At 35.5% G+C, this 18,913-nt stretch overlaps 1 protein-coding gene across 2 annotated transcripts in view; it reads left to right on the top strand.

The window, feature by feature from the left end:
• The first annotated feature begins 963 nt into the window (after positions 1–963).
• nr1i2 (nuclear receptor subfamily 1, group I, member 2) overlaps positions 964–18,913 on the top strand; it is a 29,008-nt gene continuing 11,058 nt past the window's right edge. The window contains exons 1-4 of one of the 2 annotated variants that reach the window (XM_081368921.1): positions 964–1,264; positions 11,526–11,716; positions 14,293–14,423; positions 16,760–16,929. In XM_081368921.1, the coding sequence (XP_081225047.1) occupies positions 1,262–1,264; positions 11,526–11,716; positions 14,293–14,423; positions 16,760–16,929 (495 nt within the window). In that variant the 5' untranslated portion in view covers positions 964–1,261. Of the gene's footprint in view, positions 1,265–10,145; positions 10,279–11,525; positions 11,717–14,292; positions 14,424–16,759; positions 16,930–18,913 lie in introns of those variants that run through there. The other variant, XM_081368920.1, reaches the window with a different exon arrangement.

Here is an 18,913-nt window from a genome sequence, read left to right on the forward strand (position 1 = left end):
TTTTCTAATAATATTAATCTTCTTTACTATCACTTTTTATCAATTTAATACATCCTTGCTGAATAAAAGTATTGATTTATTTCAGAAAAAGAAAGAAAAAAAAAACTGACCCCAAATTACTGACCAGTAGTGTATATTGTTGTAACAAAAGATTTCTATTTTTAAAACATTTGCTTCTTTTTTTTTTTTTTTTTTTTTTTACTTTTTATTCATCAAAGTATCCTAAAAAAGTATCACAGGTTATGAAAAAATATTAAGCAGCAGAACTGTTTCCAACTTTGATAATGAATCATCATATTAGAATGATTTCTGAAGGATCATGTGATAGACTGGAGTAATGATGCTGAAAATGACAGTTTTCATTTCCAAAGGGGGGTGTCACTCTTGCCTGTCTTCAAAACTTGAGAGCCCTGTCTCCATCAACTGCAAGATGCTATCCTATCAATATGGGCCAACATTTCTAAAGAATGCTTTCAGCACCTTGTTGAATCAATGCCATGTAGAATTAAGGCAGTTCTGAAGGCGGAAGGGGGTCAAACACAGTATTAGTATGGTGTTCCTAATAATCCTTTAGGTGAGTGTATGTTGCTTGTAGAACTAAAATTAAAATAATCAACAAAATGAATATTATAGCCTTTGTAGTTAATATTTTAATTGGTTACAGTTAAATACTGGCATAAGTTTAATACTGAGACGTGTAAATTAGCAATGTTGCTATAATCTAGCTGGTTTATATTTTGTATCTTTTATACTATAATGTTAATTAATGTGTATTGTCCCTATCAGGTAGCGAAACTAAATTACAGTGAAGGTGAATGGAATATAAATACAGCGCTGCCTTACAAACATTGTACCTAGCCTACTGTAGTAGAAGTAGTTGCATAATTTTCTTGAAAAAAAAAAAAATAATGCGTTTGCCCCGCCTGTGATTGGTTGTTTTCTGTTCTGTTTCCCTTCCCTCTCGACTTTCAGACGGTCCGATCTTTTGAGTGATCAGGAAATTAGGAAAATAAGCAACGGCTTTCGTCTCTATAGCGCGAACGTATGACATGTTTTCTTGTTTTCCCGTCAGCGTGTCCTTGTGACATCTGTAACCAGGAAGTAAAAGTCTCTGTTAGTCCTCGATCAGTTGTGTGCAATACGTGCTTTAAAATCAGGACTGTAAATCTGTAAATGTGGAACCTACCGTGACTTGATTCTTGTCAGAGCTCGGTCTGCATGGTCATGTTGAGGCATTACGTGAATGTCCTGCTGATATGACATGGTAAGTGCCTATGTTTTTATTTACAAAAGTAAAGTGGATCGCGAGACGTGACAACAACTGTCTGTTGAACCTGCAGTAACGTTACAAATAAATGTTGCCGCTTGTAAACTATGGGAATTAATTTCAGCACGCCGTCGCCGTGTGTGTTTGAGGGGAATTTAATATACTGCAACTGCTGAGGCGTCGTCTGAAGGTTATATAATAGACAACTCGAGCGCTTTACAAACTTCTGCTGTCATTATAATGTTTTAAACAGTCATTCAGCAGCTGAATATAATCAACGCGATTCCAGAGGCTGTGAAATCTGTGCAGACCTTGTAAAAACCAGTCAGTCCAGTCGTCTGAGCCTGAGGTTGATTAACTTTAACCCAGTGCCCGTTCACTGGCTTATTTTATTTGAGTCGGTATTAATGTAGGCTACTCTATTATCACAATAATTTCTCGAGCTCATTTAGTCTCAGAAGTTGATTCACAGTCACGCAGAAGTTAAGTGCTTAATGTGTGGATTGTAATGTGTGGTATAGCCTATATAAAATGCTATCACAGTCATTTAGGCAGAAGCTCTTCATAACAGTTGTTGATATATTTATTTGTGTGTAATATTGCATTTATACATCACTTAAATAAAGTAATTAGAAATAACCTACTCATTAGGGCTACATTAAATTAGAATCCTATAAGCCAGAAAGGGTTTATTTTGCAGTAGTGACAGGCTGCTGTTGTATCACTATCACTATTGTAGTGATAATAACTACATTATCCTACTTATTGGATATAGGCTACTTACCAAACTATATGCACATGAAAAATTTGAGGTTAAAATAACTTTACTTCCATAACTATATATTATTTTACAGCTTCTGCTAAGAAAAAAAAGCCCATTACATGATAGCAATCAGCCTAGCCTAATAATATAAAGCTGTGATGAACGTGGTATTATTATTATTAATCTGTAACACTGTTCTTCTTTTATTAAAAAGGGATAGTTCACCCATTTACTCACAATTTACCCACCCTCATGTCATTTCTAAACTTTGAGGATATTCTGTGGAACATAAGATTTTTTATTTTTTTTTTGTCCATACAAAGTCAGTCAGTAGACTCTATGTTAGGTGTTGTTCTCAACCTATCTTACTTTGTTTCCCACTGAAGAAAGTAAGCCATACAGGTTTGGAACAACGTGGGTGAGTAAATGATGACTTTTCATTTTGGCGTGATCTATCCAATTAAGCTCTCATTCAGCTCTTTGTGTCTCTTCTGGTTCCTTAATCTTACATAGCTACACTGGAAAAACAGGAAAACACATATTGTCCAATTTATTCAATCATATTATTTGCGATCCACACAAAATAAAATTGTGTTTCTCTTCTAAACTTGATTTCTTTGCTTTCGATTAATGTATTTCCCTGCTTGCTTTATTGCTTGGGATTTAAGGAGGAGAGTCCAAAAAATATTGAGGGCTCTATTTTAACGATCTGAAACGCAAGTGTCAAAGCGCAAAGTGCAAGTAACTTTGTGGGCGGGTCTTGGCGCTGTTGTTATTTTCCCGGCGGGATAAATGACTCTTGCGCCAGGCGCAAATCTAAAATGGGTTGGTCTGAAGCAGCTTCATTATTCATAGGTGTGGTTTGGGCGTATAACGTGAAATAAACCAATCAGAGCGTCATCTCACATTCCATTTAAGAGCAGACACGCTTTTTCTAAAGCGGATTCCTATTATAACGGCGGATTTGCCAGGCGCGCACCAGGAGCGGTTCACAGCCGAGGAGAGCAACACTCTCGTCAGGGACGTTGGGAATGGAGAAACACACCCAAATTAACTTCGGTCAAAAAGGCGTATGATAATTTGGGTAAATGTGTAAGCTAGATGTATGCTTTTATAATAAATTGTCTATCTATCTATCTATCTATCTATCTATCTATCTATCTATCTATCTATCTATCTATCTATCTATCTATCGTAATAATGTATGATTTGCAAAAATGAAAACTGCTGCTTCTGTGTAGATGAGAGAATCAAAGTGCGCATTGTGCACACGCTACATTGATTATGGCCAAGCATGCGCCCTTAAAATAGCATATGAATAACATGCGCAACGCGCCACTGACTTTAAACTATTTTTTCCTGGTTAGTGGCGCAATTGTTTTCTAAACCTGCAAAATAGCATGAAGGAACGTTTGCGCCGGAACACGCCTCCTTTTTTGCGCTGAACCGCCCAGGGGAGCGCAAGTTCATTCCCTAGTTTAGCGACGTGCATCTGTGGAGGGAAAAGCGCGCTTTGCGCGGGTGCAAAATAGGAATGATACATGCGTCGGTGTACAAAGCCAATTGCGCTGGGTGCAAGATAGGGCCCTGAAAGTGTTATTTTAAGTGCTTTTAGCAAGATGAGAAAAGGGGGGCATGTTATGTTGGAATTATTAGGCTGTGGGCTGATACACAGCACATGTTATTACTGTTTAGCTCAAAGGGCATTTCATGCTTAGCATTTAGAATGTTAATATGTGCTTTTGCTATAGCTATGAGTTTGGAAGCTAGTTAGTACGTTCTTATAATTCAGTTATTTGACACAGAAATATTAGGCCTAATCATGTTAGGGAACCATATTAAAATCATTTTGAGACTACTTAATTGGGTTAGGCTACTTAAAAACTGCATGATGTTGAAATTATGTCAAAAAATTATGTTTGTTTAACTTAATTGATTCATGTGGAACCGATGTAGGCTCATGTAGCCTAAATCCAGCACACTTTTTTCAGTGAATGTGTTTGTTTTCTTGGTGTAACTGGAAACTCTGAGCTTAGAAGCTTATAAAAGAATGTTATGTTGATCATAAATTAATGCTGAAGTCTTCTAAGGCCATACTGTAGGAAACAGTTTTGAGAAGCAAGGCCTATTTGCTCACAAAAATATGAGATAAACGGTGGACTGATACAAGACACAAAAGTAGCTTCAGTTATGGAGTAACTTACGAGTCAGGCTCAATTAGTTCACAAAAAAGGATTCCAAAAGAAACCAGAGATTTAAGCATTGTGTCTCCAGAAAACAAACAGAAAGCCTGATGGAAAACAATTGTGTGCATATGCTCAGATTTATGTTTTGATTATATCATCATACCAGCTCAAAATATTCATTCAAACTAAAACATTTTAATGAACTAACTCTTTGCCTGAACTTTGTGTTTTAGAATAGAATGGTTGAGATTGATAACTTCTTATTTTCAGCAAAAACATATCTGTACTTTGTTTTATTTTCCTTAAAGAATAAGAACAAATCTATAAAGATATTGGCTAGATGGCTTTTTGACCCAGCTTTTACTGTGTGAACTTCTTGTGCAGTAGAATGATGAAGTATAATGCATTTTACATTCAGCACAATTCTGATTGAAGGCAACAACTTTGTATTTAGTTCTTTATTTAATTCAATTTAATTTGGTTGTTGTGGAAGAAGACCTTGTCCTGTAACGTAAGCTGACAAATGTACGTGTCTGTGGTTATTCTCCATGATTTCTTGTGATACCAGCATCACAGGAGGTTTAGTTAATCAAACAAAAACAAAAAAATCCCGAAACCCAATATCTGTTAGAGTCTGTTTCAGTTAGTCTAAATCTCTGAGGAATGCTTTGTGTAGTTTGGCCTGCTTCAGACGCGTCGCCCTAGTTGCAGTTAGAACATGCTGTTCAAATGCAGCGCTCTGTTGTTTGGACATTCAGGAAAGTTGCTTTTCCCATAGGGAAGTATGTTACTGTAATTGCCTTTCGAATACACTAAACTATATGGTAGCCTCAAGCCTGTAGTAGATTGTACTTAAAGGGATAGTTCACCCAAAAATGTTGTCACCTTTTATTCACCCTCACGTTGTCCCAAACCTGTATGAGTTTCTTCCTTCTGCTGAACACAAAAAAAAATATATTTTGAAGAATGTTGGTAATGGAATGTTGACAGTAGCCATTGACTTTCAAAGTAGGAAAATATGGAAGTCAACACGTGCTGTTAGCTGTCTGGTTGCCAACATTCTTCAAAATAATCTAAAACAGAAACTCGTACAGGTTTGGGACAACATGAGGGTGAGTAAATGATGACAGAATTTTCATTTTTGGTTGAACTATCTCTTTAATTGAATGTGCAAATAATTGTTATGGCCCTTCAATTTGTACAATTTTCTTTTGGAGATTAAATCCTTTGAGAGATTAAAGTCTTCTCAGCACATTAATAATGATTTATCAAGTGAAGAAGAAGATATCATTATTTATAATCACATTTTCACATTTTTTTCCTCGCTTGATGTGACAACTAACCTCTGCCACTCCCAAACCATACCAAAGACTATAGAATTAAACTAAAGAAAAGTTACATAGTGTACCTTTAAATGAAAATTACAATGTATCAAACCACTCATGCATAATGACATGGCTCGCTGCATTTTCACCTTTATTAAAGCTGGGGGATGTCATTGCAGGCTGTTAATGTTGTCCCTAATGCGGTTTTAGTGAGTGTCCCTTCCCCCTACATATCTCTCTCTCTCTCTCTCTCTCTCTCTCTCTCTCTCTCTCTCTCTCTCTCTCTCTCTCTCTCTCTCTCTCTGTCTTTCACTCTCTCTCTCTCTCTCTCTCTCTGTCTTTCACTCTTCCTCTCTCTCTCTCTCTCTCTCTCTCTCTCTCTCTCTCTCTCTCTCTCTCTCTCTCTCTCTTTCTCTTTGTCTTCCTGTCTCTCTCCCTCTCCCCCTCCCCAACAAAAGAATTTCAATAGGTTTGACAGCTGGTTATATAACACTTATTTTTGAACTTTCTGGTAATTTTAATGTATCCAAAGAATCAACAGCATTTTGAATGTCAAAATTCTCGGAATGTGTGTATAAATGCACTTAAATATAACAATTAATATTCCCTGAAATGTTTCTTTCCTAAACCCCATAATGAACAATTACGGTTAAGGTTGAACTTTTAGTCCTCGGGCGTACAGCATGATGTCATCATAGAGAGCAGAGGTCTATAAATGATCAATGAAATGCAGTGTAGCACTTCAATAAGTGAATGAGTGCACAGTAGAGAGACAAGACCCTGTGAATAATGAACACTTAAATATGCTCTGTCTGCCTATGGTTAAAATTATACACAAGGAAGAAAGCTTGGGTGAAGTCCGTTAAGTGTGCTTATAATTCCCCATCACATTAAAGAACTCTGTGATGTAAGTCTGTGAACAAAGGCTATGTTAACATCATAGTTGAGTCTGTCTCAATTATTCCCTCACTCACATGTGATACAGATTGACGTGACACTATGACCATGTGAAGAAGATCAATAATATCATTGAATTTGATATGGATGGATGGATGAGGTCGAATTGTTGATTTGTTCCAAAAATTGATTTTCACCAGTGCAAACAATCCAGAGGGTAGTGGGTTACGGTGTTTTTATTACAAGGGAAAGTGATTAGTGAAAGGGTGGAGGCGTTGCTAATGTGAGGATTGAGTAGATAAGAAGAAGGGTAATTGGAGCTGTGGGGAAGGAATAAAAACCTCTGCTCACACTGCATAAATGCACAGGAAAACGCTCTCAGAGAAAAGGCACATTACTTAACCAACAGGTTATTGCTCTCTGGACCCAGAGAATGAACTCATGCTGACCTTACAGAGTTCAGCTGCATGACTGTTAGCATAAAAGTCCTCCTGTGGTGAAAATCAACCCTTTAATGTTGTTTATAGGTCTATGTGGTGTTTTTAATATGCTTTAAGACAAACCATGCGCAAATTCATAAGTCAACACCATTGCTGAGTATTTTCTCAGTGAAAACTGCAGTAAACCTGCAAAGACATTCACGAAAAGTTTGAAATCGCTGACGTCACAAACTACCTTGTAACCATAACCAATCAGGTCAACGTGTGATCGTCAACGAGTGAATCTCTGAGCTGGTGTGAGTGAGTGGAGGCGGGGCTAATTTGCATATTCATAGAACCGCTTATACTAAATGAAGCAAGGGTGTAGAGTTACATTCAAGCTATTTTAAGGCATGAAGAATTTTTATTCAAGAAAAAAAAAAACTTGAAATATGTCATTTTGGTGATAAAAGTCAAATTATCCTTTTTTTCCTTCGGCACCCCAACCCAATTAAACTAAACGTACATGTGTGTTTAATATTATTATGAAAATAGCATATAAATGATCAAATTGACTTGTTTTATCAAACAACTTAAATAAGAATATAAAAAAATATATATATTTTAGTTTTGTGTCATTTAACCACTTTTTACACCCACTGAAGTTAGCTGAGCAGCGTGTGCATTCTGTGCAACATGCCAAAGTCACATACATCCAGTCAAAGAAAATGGTATAAAACATTTCAAGAGATTTATCATTGTAATTCTGTGTGTGTACATGTTTGTTGATTTATCATAAAACCTCAGAATTTCATTATTTTGCATTATGTTCATGATGACTGAATGATTCTGATTAGGACACCAAAGGCACTTTATAGTGATTTTGACCAATATATAAAATTAAATGTAGATGAGCAAACAACAAATGAAGCATAAACAGCAGCATGAATTTATTATGAATGCATCACAATAGGCCTAACACCGTGTCCTAAGCAGACACAGCGCGACACGCGATAAAAGGTATATTTTCCAGGTTAATCAGAGTTTATGTCCTAACCAGCCGTGACGGCGACACGCGATGATTCTATTTTAAAAATGGTTTCTATTTATGTGATGTCGCGGCTGGACTTAAAAGCAACAATTAGATCTTCAAAATAAATAAAAGTGAACAAGAACGTTCAAACTGTCAACTCATTGTTAACAGACAAGTGTAGTTTCAGTAAGTGATTTCAACCAATTACTTTATGTGGGAATCATTGTAACAAAACACATTTAAAGAACTGATACTTAACTCTTTAAATAGCTAATAACCAACTCCAATTACATTTTTTCTTTAGTTTCTCATTTGCTTTGTTCAAACTTGACCTTTATAAATATAGTATAGTATAAATATATATTTGAAATATATCATTGTTGTTTCGCTTATTTATATTCGATTGGACATGCTCATATGTTGGTGTTTTTATATATTTTCTAAATATACGCTATAAAAAAATATTACAGTATATGGTAGGATAGTTATTTAGGCTGTTTAAGTTGGAAAAAAGCTGAGATTCTGCGGCACCCCTAGCCAGTTGTCACCGGCACCCACTTTGGGAACCACTGAGTTAGATAATAGTTAAGGATTAATAATAATAGTTTCAGTTTTACAGATGATTGCTTAGGACAGCTAACAAAAACATGTTTCAAAAACGTTTTTCAAACATTGAACATGAAAACGTGTTTTGAGCTGAAAGTTCAAAATGTCCAAAAATGTTTGTTTTTTCTTTATGCGATTGGTAAAGGAACATTCCAATTTATCATTTTGCAAACATTAACGAATGTTACTTTTGAATGTTCTTTGAAAAAAAAAATTGCAGGTAAAAACATTTCATGCATTTTAATAATTTTGTGCTAATGTTTTGAAAGCATTATTAAAACCCCAATAACTTCAAACAAACCTTGTATTAACCCTACTGGAACAATATTTGTTCATATCTTTGAGAGAACCTTTCCAGATTGTTAGCTGCTAGTTCACCCAAAAAGAAAACGCCGTTTTCATGTCCTTCCAAACCTTCATAGAACACAAAAGTAGAAGTTCAGCAGAATATTGAAGCTGATCTTTTCCAAATGATAGTGGATGGTGTCCAGGCTGTCAAGATCCCTAAATTGAAATGAAATGAAATGAAAAATAGCCTATAAATTGTGTGCTATATTTCAAGTCCATATGAAATCTTTGTGTGATGAGCAAACTGAAATTTAAGTTATCCACTTTCTTTTTTACGTAACCACTCTCAAATCTCTATTTGAGTGAACTGTCCCTTTAAAATTGTGTTGGTAGATGGGAATTTATTTCGTAATTACAAGCAGTCAATAAAGTTGTCAGATTTTCCCTTCCAACTGTAATCAATTTAACTAAACCTCTGTTTTGCATACTTTCACATATAGCATTTTACTATTGTAGAATACAATCGATATTTGGTGTGGCTGCAGTTCTTTTATTGTTTTCTCCCTTGGATTAATTGATTCTGTTTGCCTAATTATTATTAAGTTTGCAGTCGAAAAGTTTAAGGGTCGGTAAGATTTTTAAAAATGTAATACAATTTAAAATAGCTGTTTTCTATTTGAATATATTTTCAAATGTAATTTAATTTATTCCTGTGATGTCAAAGCTGAATTTTCAGCATCATTACTCCAGTCTTCATTGTCACATGATCCTTCAGAAATAGTTATGATTTGCTGCTCAAGAAACCATTTATTTGCAATAGAAACCCTTTGTAACATTAGAAATGTATTTATTATTATTATTATTATTATTATTATTATTATTATTATTATTAATAAAGACATTTATAATGTTACAAATGTTACGATTTCTGTTATGATATTCTTTTATTATATTCTAATTTGTAATTTGCTTGGACAAATGCTTCTGCTAAATGAATAAATGTAAATGTTAATTCATTACACAAAAGTTGATTTGACATTTAAAATGAAATATAGAATTATTTTTTCAAATTAAATTAAAATGATTAAATAAATTATTTTTATAAACAAATTGGCTATTTTATTCAATATGATAAAAATGTAATAATAATAATAAGATGAAGAAAAATAAATAATAGTAAATTTTGTTATTGGACAATTCTGTTCACTTTGTGCCTTATTCTTCATCTGTAATGAGACATGAACCTTCACCCAACCCTGAATAATCATAGACTATATGCTGCTTCACGTAAGGCTTATAGAGGGAGTCTGACTTGACCAATGCTTAGTGGTCCCATGTGGATACCATGGCAACACATACATGCAGCTTTCTTTGGCATTGTGTGTGTGTGTGTGAGTGTGCATGCGCTGCGTTCTTTCAATGGCTTATTTAGGATAAAGGTCTTGCCCTGGAGGACGCACTCCAGATTTCTGCGTTACACGGATCGTACAAAGGGTATGTTTCCTGAACTTTGAACACCTGCTCTGTTTTACATTTTAAAGTCACAGCCGTGAGCCTTCTCGCAACTAACTGTGGAATGGTTATGTGATGATTGATACATGTTTTATTCACTGTGACTTTATCATTTGAATGTTCAAACAGGTTTGTTGGGAAGGTTGTTTAGATGTTGTTATTTGTGTGAAGTGTGGATGTGATATTTGTGAGTTTAAAACACTATTGTAATGTTCATTGTCTTGTCTGAATAGAAATTAAAGAAGGCATTTATGTACAGGTGGATCATAAAAGGAATGAATCAGTGTCAGGCCATTTGTCAGACCATTTAACAATTGTATCTCTTAACAGAAATGAAAAGAGTTCCAAGATATTGTCATTACCCTACCACATGCTTTTGAATTGTTTTACAGATTGTGTACACATTGTGTTCATTTCTGTTAAGAGATACAATTGTTAAATGGTCTGACAAATGGCCTGACACTGATTCATTCCTTTTATGATCCACCTGTACATAAATGCCTTCTTCAGTCACATTTTCTCTTCTTTTCTGTCCTTTTAGAACCAGTTCAATTAGAGTTAGTCAATAGAGTACAAACATATATTTAAATAATATGTGCTAATATTACCATCATTTAAATATTACAATTTAATAAAGAATGCTATTTTCCATCAAGCTCTTGTCATTGATGAGATTATTATATATTATATATATTATATATATATATATATATATTTGCCTATTTGGTTTTTGTTATATATAACAAAAACCAAATAGGCAAATGCAAAGTTGCTGTTTGTGAAATGAGTCGACCAAGGCAATTCAGAATATTAACATTCTGTACTGAGGCAGTGCAAATATAATTCTCTGGATATTGTTTGCTGGAGGCAGTTTCTGAGGTTGTGCAAATATCATGAGGATGTGCAATATGGTTAAGATTAAAGCAGGAGCTGGTATTAACAGTAGTGCAGTACAGTGATTGTGGTCGTAATATTTGTACACCATATTGTATGGTTTTGTGCTAATGTTAATGCTAATATTACTTCTTCAGAGTCATTTGAAATAAATCTGTAGCTAGTAGTTTATTAAACGTAGCCTATTTGTGGATGTTCAGCAGTTTTTGGTTTTCAGTTTTTTATTTACTATTCAGCTAATCTCTGCATGAATTCATATTATTTGTTGACATAACAGACATATTGGTGGTAATGAGCCGTATGTGTGATTAAGTGACTTGTGCCTTGTGTTGCAGTGCTTACTTCAGATCAGGATGAGTAAAGAAATGGAGGAGCTTTCTCCCCTGGGCGACTCGGGACACGGTGATGGGTCTGAGGAAGAAACAGAGGAGGATGATGAGCCCAAAATTTGTCAAGTATGCGGTGACAAATCCACAGGCTACCACTTTAATGCCATGACATGTGAGGGCTGCAAAGGCTTCTTCAGGTGAGTGAGCAAACCGATGTTTCTCAGCTGCTGTAATTGTTGTAATTGAAGATCATTTATTCGCCTGAATGAGTATGTCGTTCCAAACCTGTACGACCCTCTTTCTTCTGTGGAAAACAAAAGCAGATATTTAGCAGAACATCTGCACTGCTCTATTTTTTTTTTTCTTTTCTTTTCTTTTTTTTTTCTTTTTTTTTTTTACTATAAGAGAGGCTGTCAATAAAGTAGTCCATATGAATTGTGCGCTATATTTCAATCTTCTGAAGCCACGTGATTAGCAATGAGCGTTGGAGTTGTCATTCACTGAGTTATGAGTTTAAAATGGGGTCTGATTAAACTGCGAGGTTGGGAGTGCTTAAAAAGATGAGATGAACAACAGTAGTAAAGTGAATAAATGAAGTGTATTTAAAATATTCAAATGAAACTTAAAACAACACAATAAAACTAGAAAAACATAGGCTGTTTAAAGTGTGTAGTAGTGATGTTCGATTCTTGACGTAGCCTAACCGGTTCTCAGGAAGTAACCAGTCGAGCCGGTTCACTAATCAAATTGAATCAAACTTAAGTTCAAGGCTAATGACGTAAGACACACGGCTGAAGTAGAACACCCGACTCAAAAAGAGCCGAATGAGCCAATTCAACCAACTGTCGAAGTTTGTCTGATGAGATAGCTGACGATACTATGCACGCAATGGTAATATTCTTATGTGTAGTTTTATTAAAAATCCCTACGGTACATTTTTATTATAACTTGGAAAATCCTGAATTTTACTATGGTTTATTGTGCATGCAGATTTTCTTTAGTTGTTAAGCGAAATCAAGGAGTTAATTCGACTGGATTATTCTTTCTATACACTTTAGACATGTAGAACATATCTGCGTTTGTGCATCAATGTCTGTAATGTGTGCTGTAGGCTACTCAGTATTGGTCAGTCGTATTCGACATAAAGGATCCGCAAATGAAACCGTGACCACAAACACCATTAACCTTTAGGGAATGAAAGGCAATTATCAGCATTATGCGTTCACACAAATAACTTTTTATTTCAATTTTTTAATATGCGTTGACACAAATGACTTTATTTGAATGTTTTATTGATATAACATGGCATGATTGCTGGAAAAGAAATGCATAGTGACCTCACTGCGTAAGGAACCGATGAATCGTTTTTTTTTAACTGGTTCTTCGAAACGAACTGTCCAAAAGAACCGGTTTGCGGAAATGAAATCGGACTTTACATCATCAATGTGGAGACCATTTGCATCCAGCAAGTGGGTGATCACCAGTTAGTTGTTGTGTCTGTGACCTCTGTTTGACTGGCATCCTGTCTCCTTAATGCTGGTCTAATGTCCTGTCATGTGAGTGACCAGACCCAGTAACATTTAAATGCATACACATGTAAAATGATAAGAGGACTAAAAAGACAACATTTTCACCTATTAAAACTCTAATATACATAAAATTATTATAAAATATAAAGCAGTTACAAAACAAGTGTCTTATGTGACACTGTTAAAACTGAACTGGATTAATATCTCCTACCTATTGTTTATAAGTTTGGAACGCCTTGAGAGCGAGTAAATTGTGACATAATTTTAATTTTTGGGTGAACTATCCCTTTAACTCAACCAGTAGGAACAAAACAAGGACATCAGGGATTTGTTTATTAAAATGTCTGCGTCAAATGTTTTTTTTTCTCCTCCGTTTTTTTTTTCAAAATTGTTAGGGTTAGGGTTAGGCTCCTCCTAAACAGGAAATGTGACCTTCAGGATGTACACAGAGCATTTAAAAACTGTTCAATCATCATTCCGTTTTTGATTGTTGTGATTTGGATCAAAATTGTGAAAGCAAACTTGAAAAGAGAAAATAATTATAGGGTACAGTAGCTAATTTTGTGACCAACCCACAGGCATCACAACAAATTTTGTGCGTTCAACTGCATTCCTACAGTAATTGTTTGTTTCCCAGGGTGCTTTCAGCATATTTAAAAAATGTGAACAATGCTGGTGTCACAGTGGGGTGGCGGCAATAAAGCACACAGCAATAGATATTTGTACAAATAAAATGTTTTTCAAAAAACAATTTAAGAAACCCGTTCACTTTGTCATAATTACTAGACAGCAGGGTCAGCACTTAAAGGAATAGGTCACCCAAAAATAACAATTCTGTCATCATTTACTGTGGTTTATTCTGTGGAACACATATTTTGAAGAATGTGGGTGTTTTGCGCATACAATGAAAGTCAAATTGGTCCAGTGGTATTTTGGACCCCATTGACTTTTATTGTATGGACAAAAACAAATTGTGTTGAAATGTTCTTCAAGATATCTTCTGTGGTCCACAGACAGTGGGTCAATTTATTACATTTAATTGAAGCATTTGACAAATAGACATGGACAGCACGCAGTCTGTCCTGTGGTAAGAAAAAATTTAGAAAAGTTAGAAAAATTTGCCCTTTAATTAAGTTAATGTCTGACACTGGTAGACAGTCATGCAAGTATCTTGTGGCATCTATTTATTCTACAGTCAGTGCATCAGTTTGATTCACTTTGTGTTTGTGTGTTCCTGTTGTAAGGCGTGCCATGAAGCGACCCGCACAGCTCAGCTGCCCGTTTCAGAATGCCTGCGTCATCACCAAGAGCAACAGGAGACAGTGCCAGTCCTGCCGTCTCCAGAAATGCCTCTCAATCGGCATGAAGAGGGAGCGTAAGTTTAATTGAGTCCTACTTTTCATGTTCCCTAACTGATAGCTGCTCTCACACAGAGCATATTGTTCACACACCACTTTAGCCATTTCATTTTCCCAAGGACCTTCATGGCAGATTAAAACAATGAGAGTGTCATATTCTGTTATGAAATAGCAGCATCAACCTGGTTAAAGACACAAATGTTCGATTAATGGTTATATTTATCATCCTAATAATAGTAGAATGATGAATGGTTCTTCCCCCAGATAATTTGTTCTAGATTGGATGAGTCTCTTGACTGCATACGGTTGTCAAGCCGTTTTAATATAAAATTGTGCGTTAACCAGAATTTAACGTGTTTAAATATGTTCTGCAGATTAACCTTATCACTTAAGCTTGTCAGCCATATTTCATGTTCTTGTAGTAATATAGGGGTGTAACAACACGATTCGATACATATCACAAAATGATATTATTGTGATACATTAAGACATATGGTAAAAGGTTAACAAAAAAATTACTGTTTCTTAAAATGGTAAATTTGGTGTTACATTGTGGGTGTAAATGAATATGCTTGGACTTGGTGCTGATAACCCAATACACAGGAAAATGGTGACACCAGAATAAAAATATTCATTATTCTGAAGCTGAAAATACAGAATTATTTAAGACGATTATGCTTTCACTCTGTCACTGACTAGATATATTTAAAATAATGTAGGCTACTTTTTACTGGTAACATAAGACATGTGGCATTATCAGGACCCACAAATATCCCCCCATTATTATCCATTATATTCAACAGTATATAGTAGATTATTTGTAGTACTGACACTGAAACTCTGTAAACTTGAATTTGGTTGCATTTTTGTATTGCGATATATTGTGACACGATATATTGTTACACCCCTAATATAATATATTAAGCATGTTTAATGTATAATACAAATGGTTTTATTCATCAAGGACGCATTAAACTAATCAAAAGTGACAGAAAGTACATTTATAATGTTACAAAATAAGACTGTAAAATCGATTAATCGTGATTAATCGTGTGTGTGTGTCTGTGCAGTATATTTTTTTTAAATATATACTGTGTGTATATACAGTATACACACAGAAATATATATATATATATATATATATATATATATATATATATATATATATATATATATATATATATATATATATATATATATATATATATATATACAGGTGCTGGTCATATAATTAGAATATCATCAAAAAGTTGATTTATTTCAGTAATTCCATTAAAAAAGTGAAACTTGTATATTATATAGACTCATTACATGCAAAGTGAGATATCTCAAGCCTTTATTTGTTATAATTTTGATGATTATGGCTTACAGCTTGTGAAAACCACAAAATCAAAATCTCAGAAAATTAGAATATTACATGAAATCACACAGTAATTACACAGTAATCCCATGGTCATTGAACCAGGTTTTGGTTATTTTGGCAGTGTGGGCAGGTGCAAATCCTGCTGGAAAATGAAGTCAGCATCTCCATAAAGCTTGTCTGCTGAAGGAAGCATGAAGTGCTCTGGAAATGTCCTGGTAGACGGCTGCGTTGAGTGGACAGCACAGTGGACCAACACCAGTCGATGACATGGCTCCCCAAACCAACACAGACTATGGAAACTTCACACTGGACTTCAAGCATCTTGGATTGTGTGCCTCTCCATTCTTCCTCCAGACTCTGGGGCCTTGGTTTCCAAATGAGATGCAAAATTTGCTCTCATCAGAAAAGAGGACTTTGGTCCACTGTGCTTTATTAAATCCAGAGTCAACGCAGCCGTCTACCAGGACATTTCCAGAGCACTTCATGCTTCCTTCATTTTCCAGCAGGATTTGCACCTGCCCACACTGCCAAAAGAACCAAAACCTGGTTCAATGACCAGGTTCAGGTGTGATTTCATGTAATATTCTAATTTTCAGAGATTTTGATTTTGTGGTTTTTTACAAGCTGTAAGCCATAATCATTAAAATTATAACAAATAAAGGCTTGAGATATCTCACTTTGCATGTAATGAGTCTATATAATATAAAAGTTTCACTTTTTTAACGGAATTACTGAAATAAATCAACTTTTTGATGATATTCTAATTATATGACCAGCACCTGTATATATATATACACACATATTATGTAAACAGACTTTTGTTAGATGAAATTAATTGAGATTAATCGATTTTACAGTCCTATTACAAAAGATTTCTGCTTCAGATAAATACTGTTCTTTTGAACTTTCTAATTGTCAAAGATATTAAGCAGCAGATATTAATCTACATTGTGTAAACTTCACTATGATTCCTGTGGTTCTGTTCCTCAGTGATCATGTCGGATGAGGCCGTGGAGAAGCGAAGGATGCAGATCAAGAGAAAGAGGATGCATGAGGAGCCCGTAATTCTGTCTCCTCAACAGGAAGCTGTCATACAGGAGCTGCTCATAGCACATCAAAAGACCTTTGACATGACTTGCGCCCAATTCATTCAGTTCCGGGTAACATATTTACCTTATTTAGTTTGTCCGATTGAGATCCTGACCAATGTATGTTCTAGGGGTTGCACAGACTAGTCAACTTTAATGCTCTGTCATGATGCTTTAAAGGAACACTCCACCGTTTTTTCATATTAAACTGTTATTCCCTTAACTAAGACGAGTTGATACATACTGTACCTCTCTCGTCTCAGTGCGTGCACTCAATCGCTCTGGTGCGCGGCGACACTTTGATAGCACTTAGCTTAGCCCAGTTCATTCATTAGGGACCAAACATCCGTTTAATGTGTATGTTCAGGGAATAACATAGTTTAATATGAAAAAACGGTGGAGTGTTCCTTTAAGCTTGACATTGACTAATTGCTGATCATGGCCTATAGAGGGCGCAACAGGATAAGAAATCTTTGAAGTCCACTTTTACGCTCTGTTTCCAACAGTTAAAATGACAAATAAATGCATACTCTGAGAGCTTTCCACAAGATATGTTTGATTATACCATCTGGATGCTCAAAGTTGATTGGGGGAATGCAGGTTTTAAACAGCTTATTGTACACATGTAAGTAGGGCTGACTTCTAATAGTCGAGGATTCGACGATTCGATTCGGAGAGGTCTGATTCGACTATGAACCTCATAGTCGAATACATGGGCGTCAGTTTGGTTTGAAATGTGCTGGGGACAGCATTCGCATTTTCAGAAGGGCTGGGTACCATTTTTATTTAATTTTTTCGCTTTTGCGCAGGTCATGTTTTGAAAGACGATGTCCTGTAGCTTACTAATGTAAATAAATAAAAATGTATTCAAAAATCTGCTTTACATTTTCAGCAGGGCTGCGGAGCAGCTGTGAGTTGACTCCACACGGTTCTCATGTGCGTTAAAAAGCTTTATGTGGTTTAATGTACCTAAACAATGATTACCAAATTCCCCTCTCATGTTGCTCCACATAACCACTTAAAATGGTAAAAAAAAAATCGAACCCAGAGTCCAATTATTATGGACGTTATCTGATATTAAGCGTTTCTGCTTCACATTTTCAGCAGGGCTGCGGAGCGGCTGTGAGTTGACTCCACACGGTTCTCATGTGCGTTAAAAAGCTGACTCCACACGGTTCTCATGTGCGTTAAAAAGCTTTACGTTGTTTAATGTACCTAAACAACGATTACCAAATTTCCCTCTCATATTGCTCCTCATAACCACTGAAAATGGTCAAAAAATCGAACCCAGAATCCAATTATTATGGACGTTATCTGATATTAAGCGTTTTCAGCAGGGTAGCGGAGCGGCTGTGAGTTGACTCCACGCGGTTCTCATGGGCGTGAAAAAGCTTTACGTGGTTTAATGTACCTAAACAACCATCACCAAATTTCTCTCTCATATTGCTCCTCATGTTTATGAAATGTTATGATATATGTGTGATAGCCTATATGTGTTTTTTAGCTCTTTTGTTTGAAATGGAAAAAAATCTAGCTGCTATCTAAAAAAAAGGAAAAAAAAAAGGTTCGACTATCAGTCGACTACGGCAAAATCTAACGAATCAGATTCGACTATGAAAATCCTTAGTCGAAAACAGCCCTACATGTAAGTTAATCGCTGTTCTAAACTAATGTGTGCTGCATTGTAACGCAAACACATAAAGACAGTAGCTCACACATCACGAGCAGATCGCGCGCTCACAGAATCATTCAGGAGCGCAGAAATGCATTGACAACAGTGTTCTGTAATTTATTAATAAAATAGCTTAGAAACTGAAAAGTTTAAAATTTTACAATTTTATGCTCAAAATTAGCTCATTTCAAATTTGATTCCTGCTACAGGTCTCTAAATAGTTGGGACGGGGGCATGTTTACCATGGTGTAGCATCAGCGTCTGGGCATCGAGGTTATGAGTTGCTGGAGTTTTGGTGTTGGAATTTGGTCCCATTCTTGCCTTATATAGGTTTCCAGCTGCTGAGTTTGTGGTCGTCTTTGACGTATTTTTCGTTTAATGATG

The sequence above is a fragment of the Scardinius erythrophthalmus genome, assembly GCF_964197995.2.
Source record: "Scardinius erythrophthalmus genome assembly, chromosome: 6".
In the NCBI taxonomy this organism is placed as follows: domain Eukaryota; kingdom Metazoa; phylum Chordata; class Actinopteri; order Cypriniformes; family Leuciscidae; genus Scardinius; species Scardinius erythrophthalmus.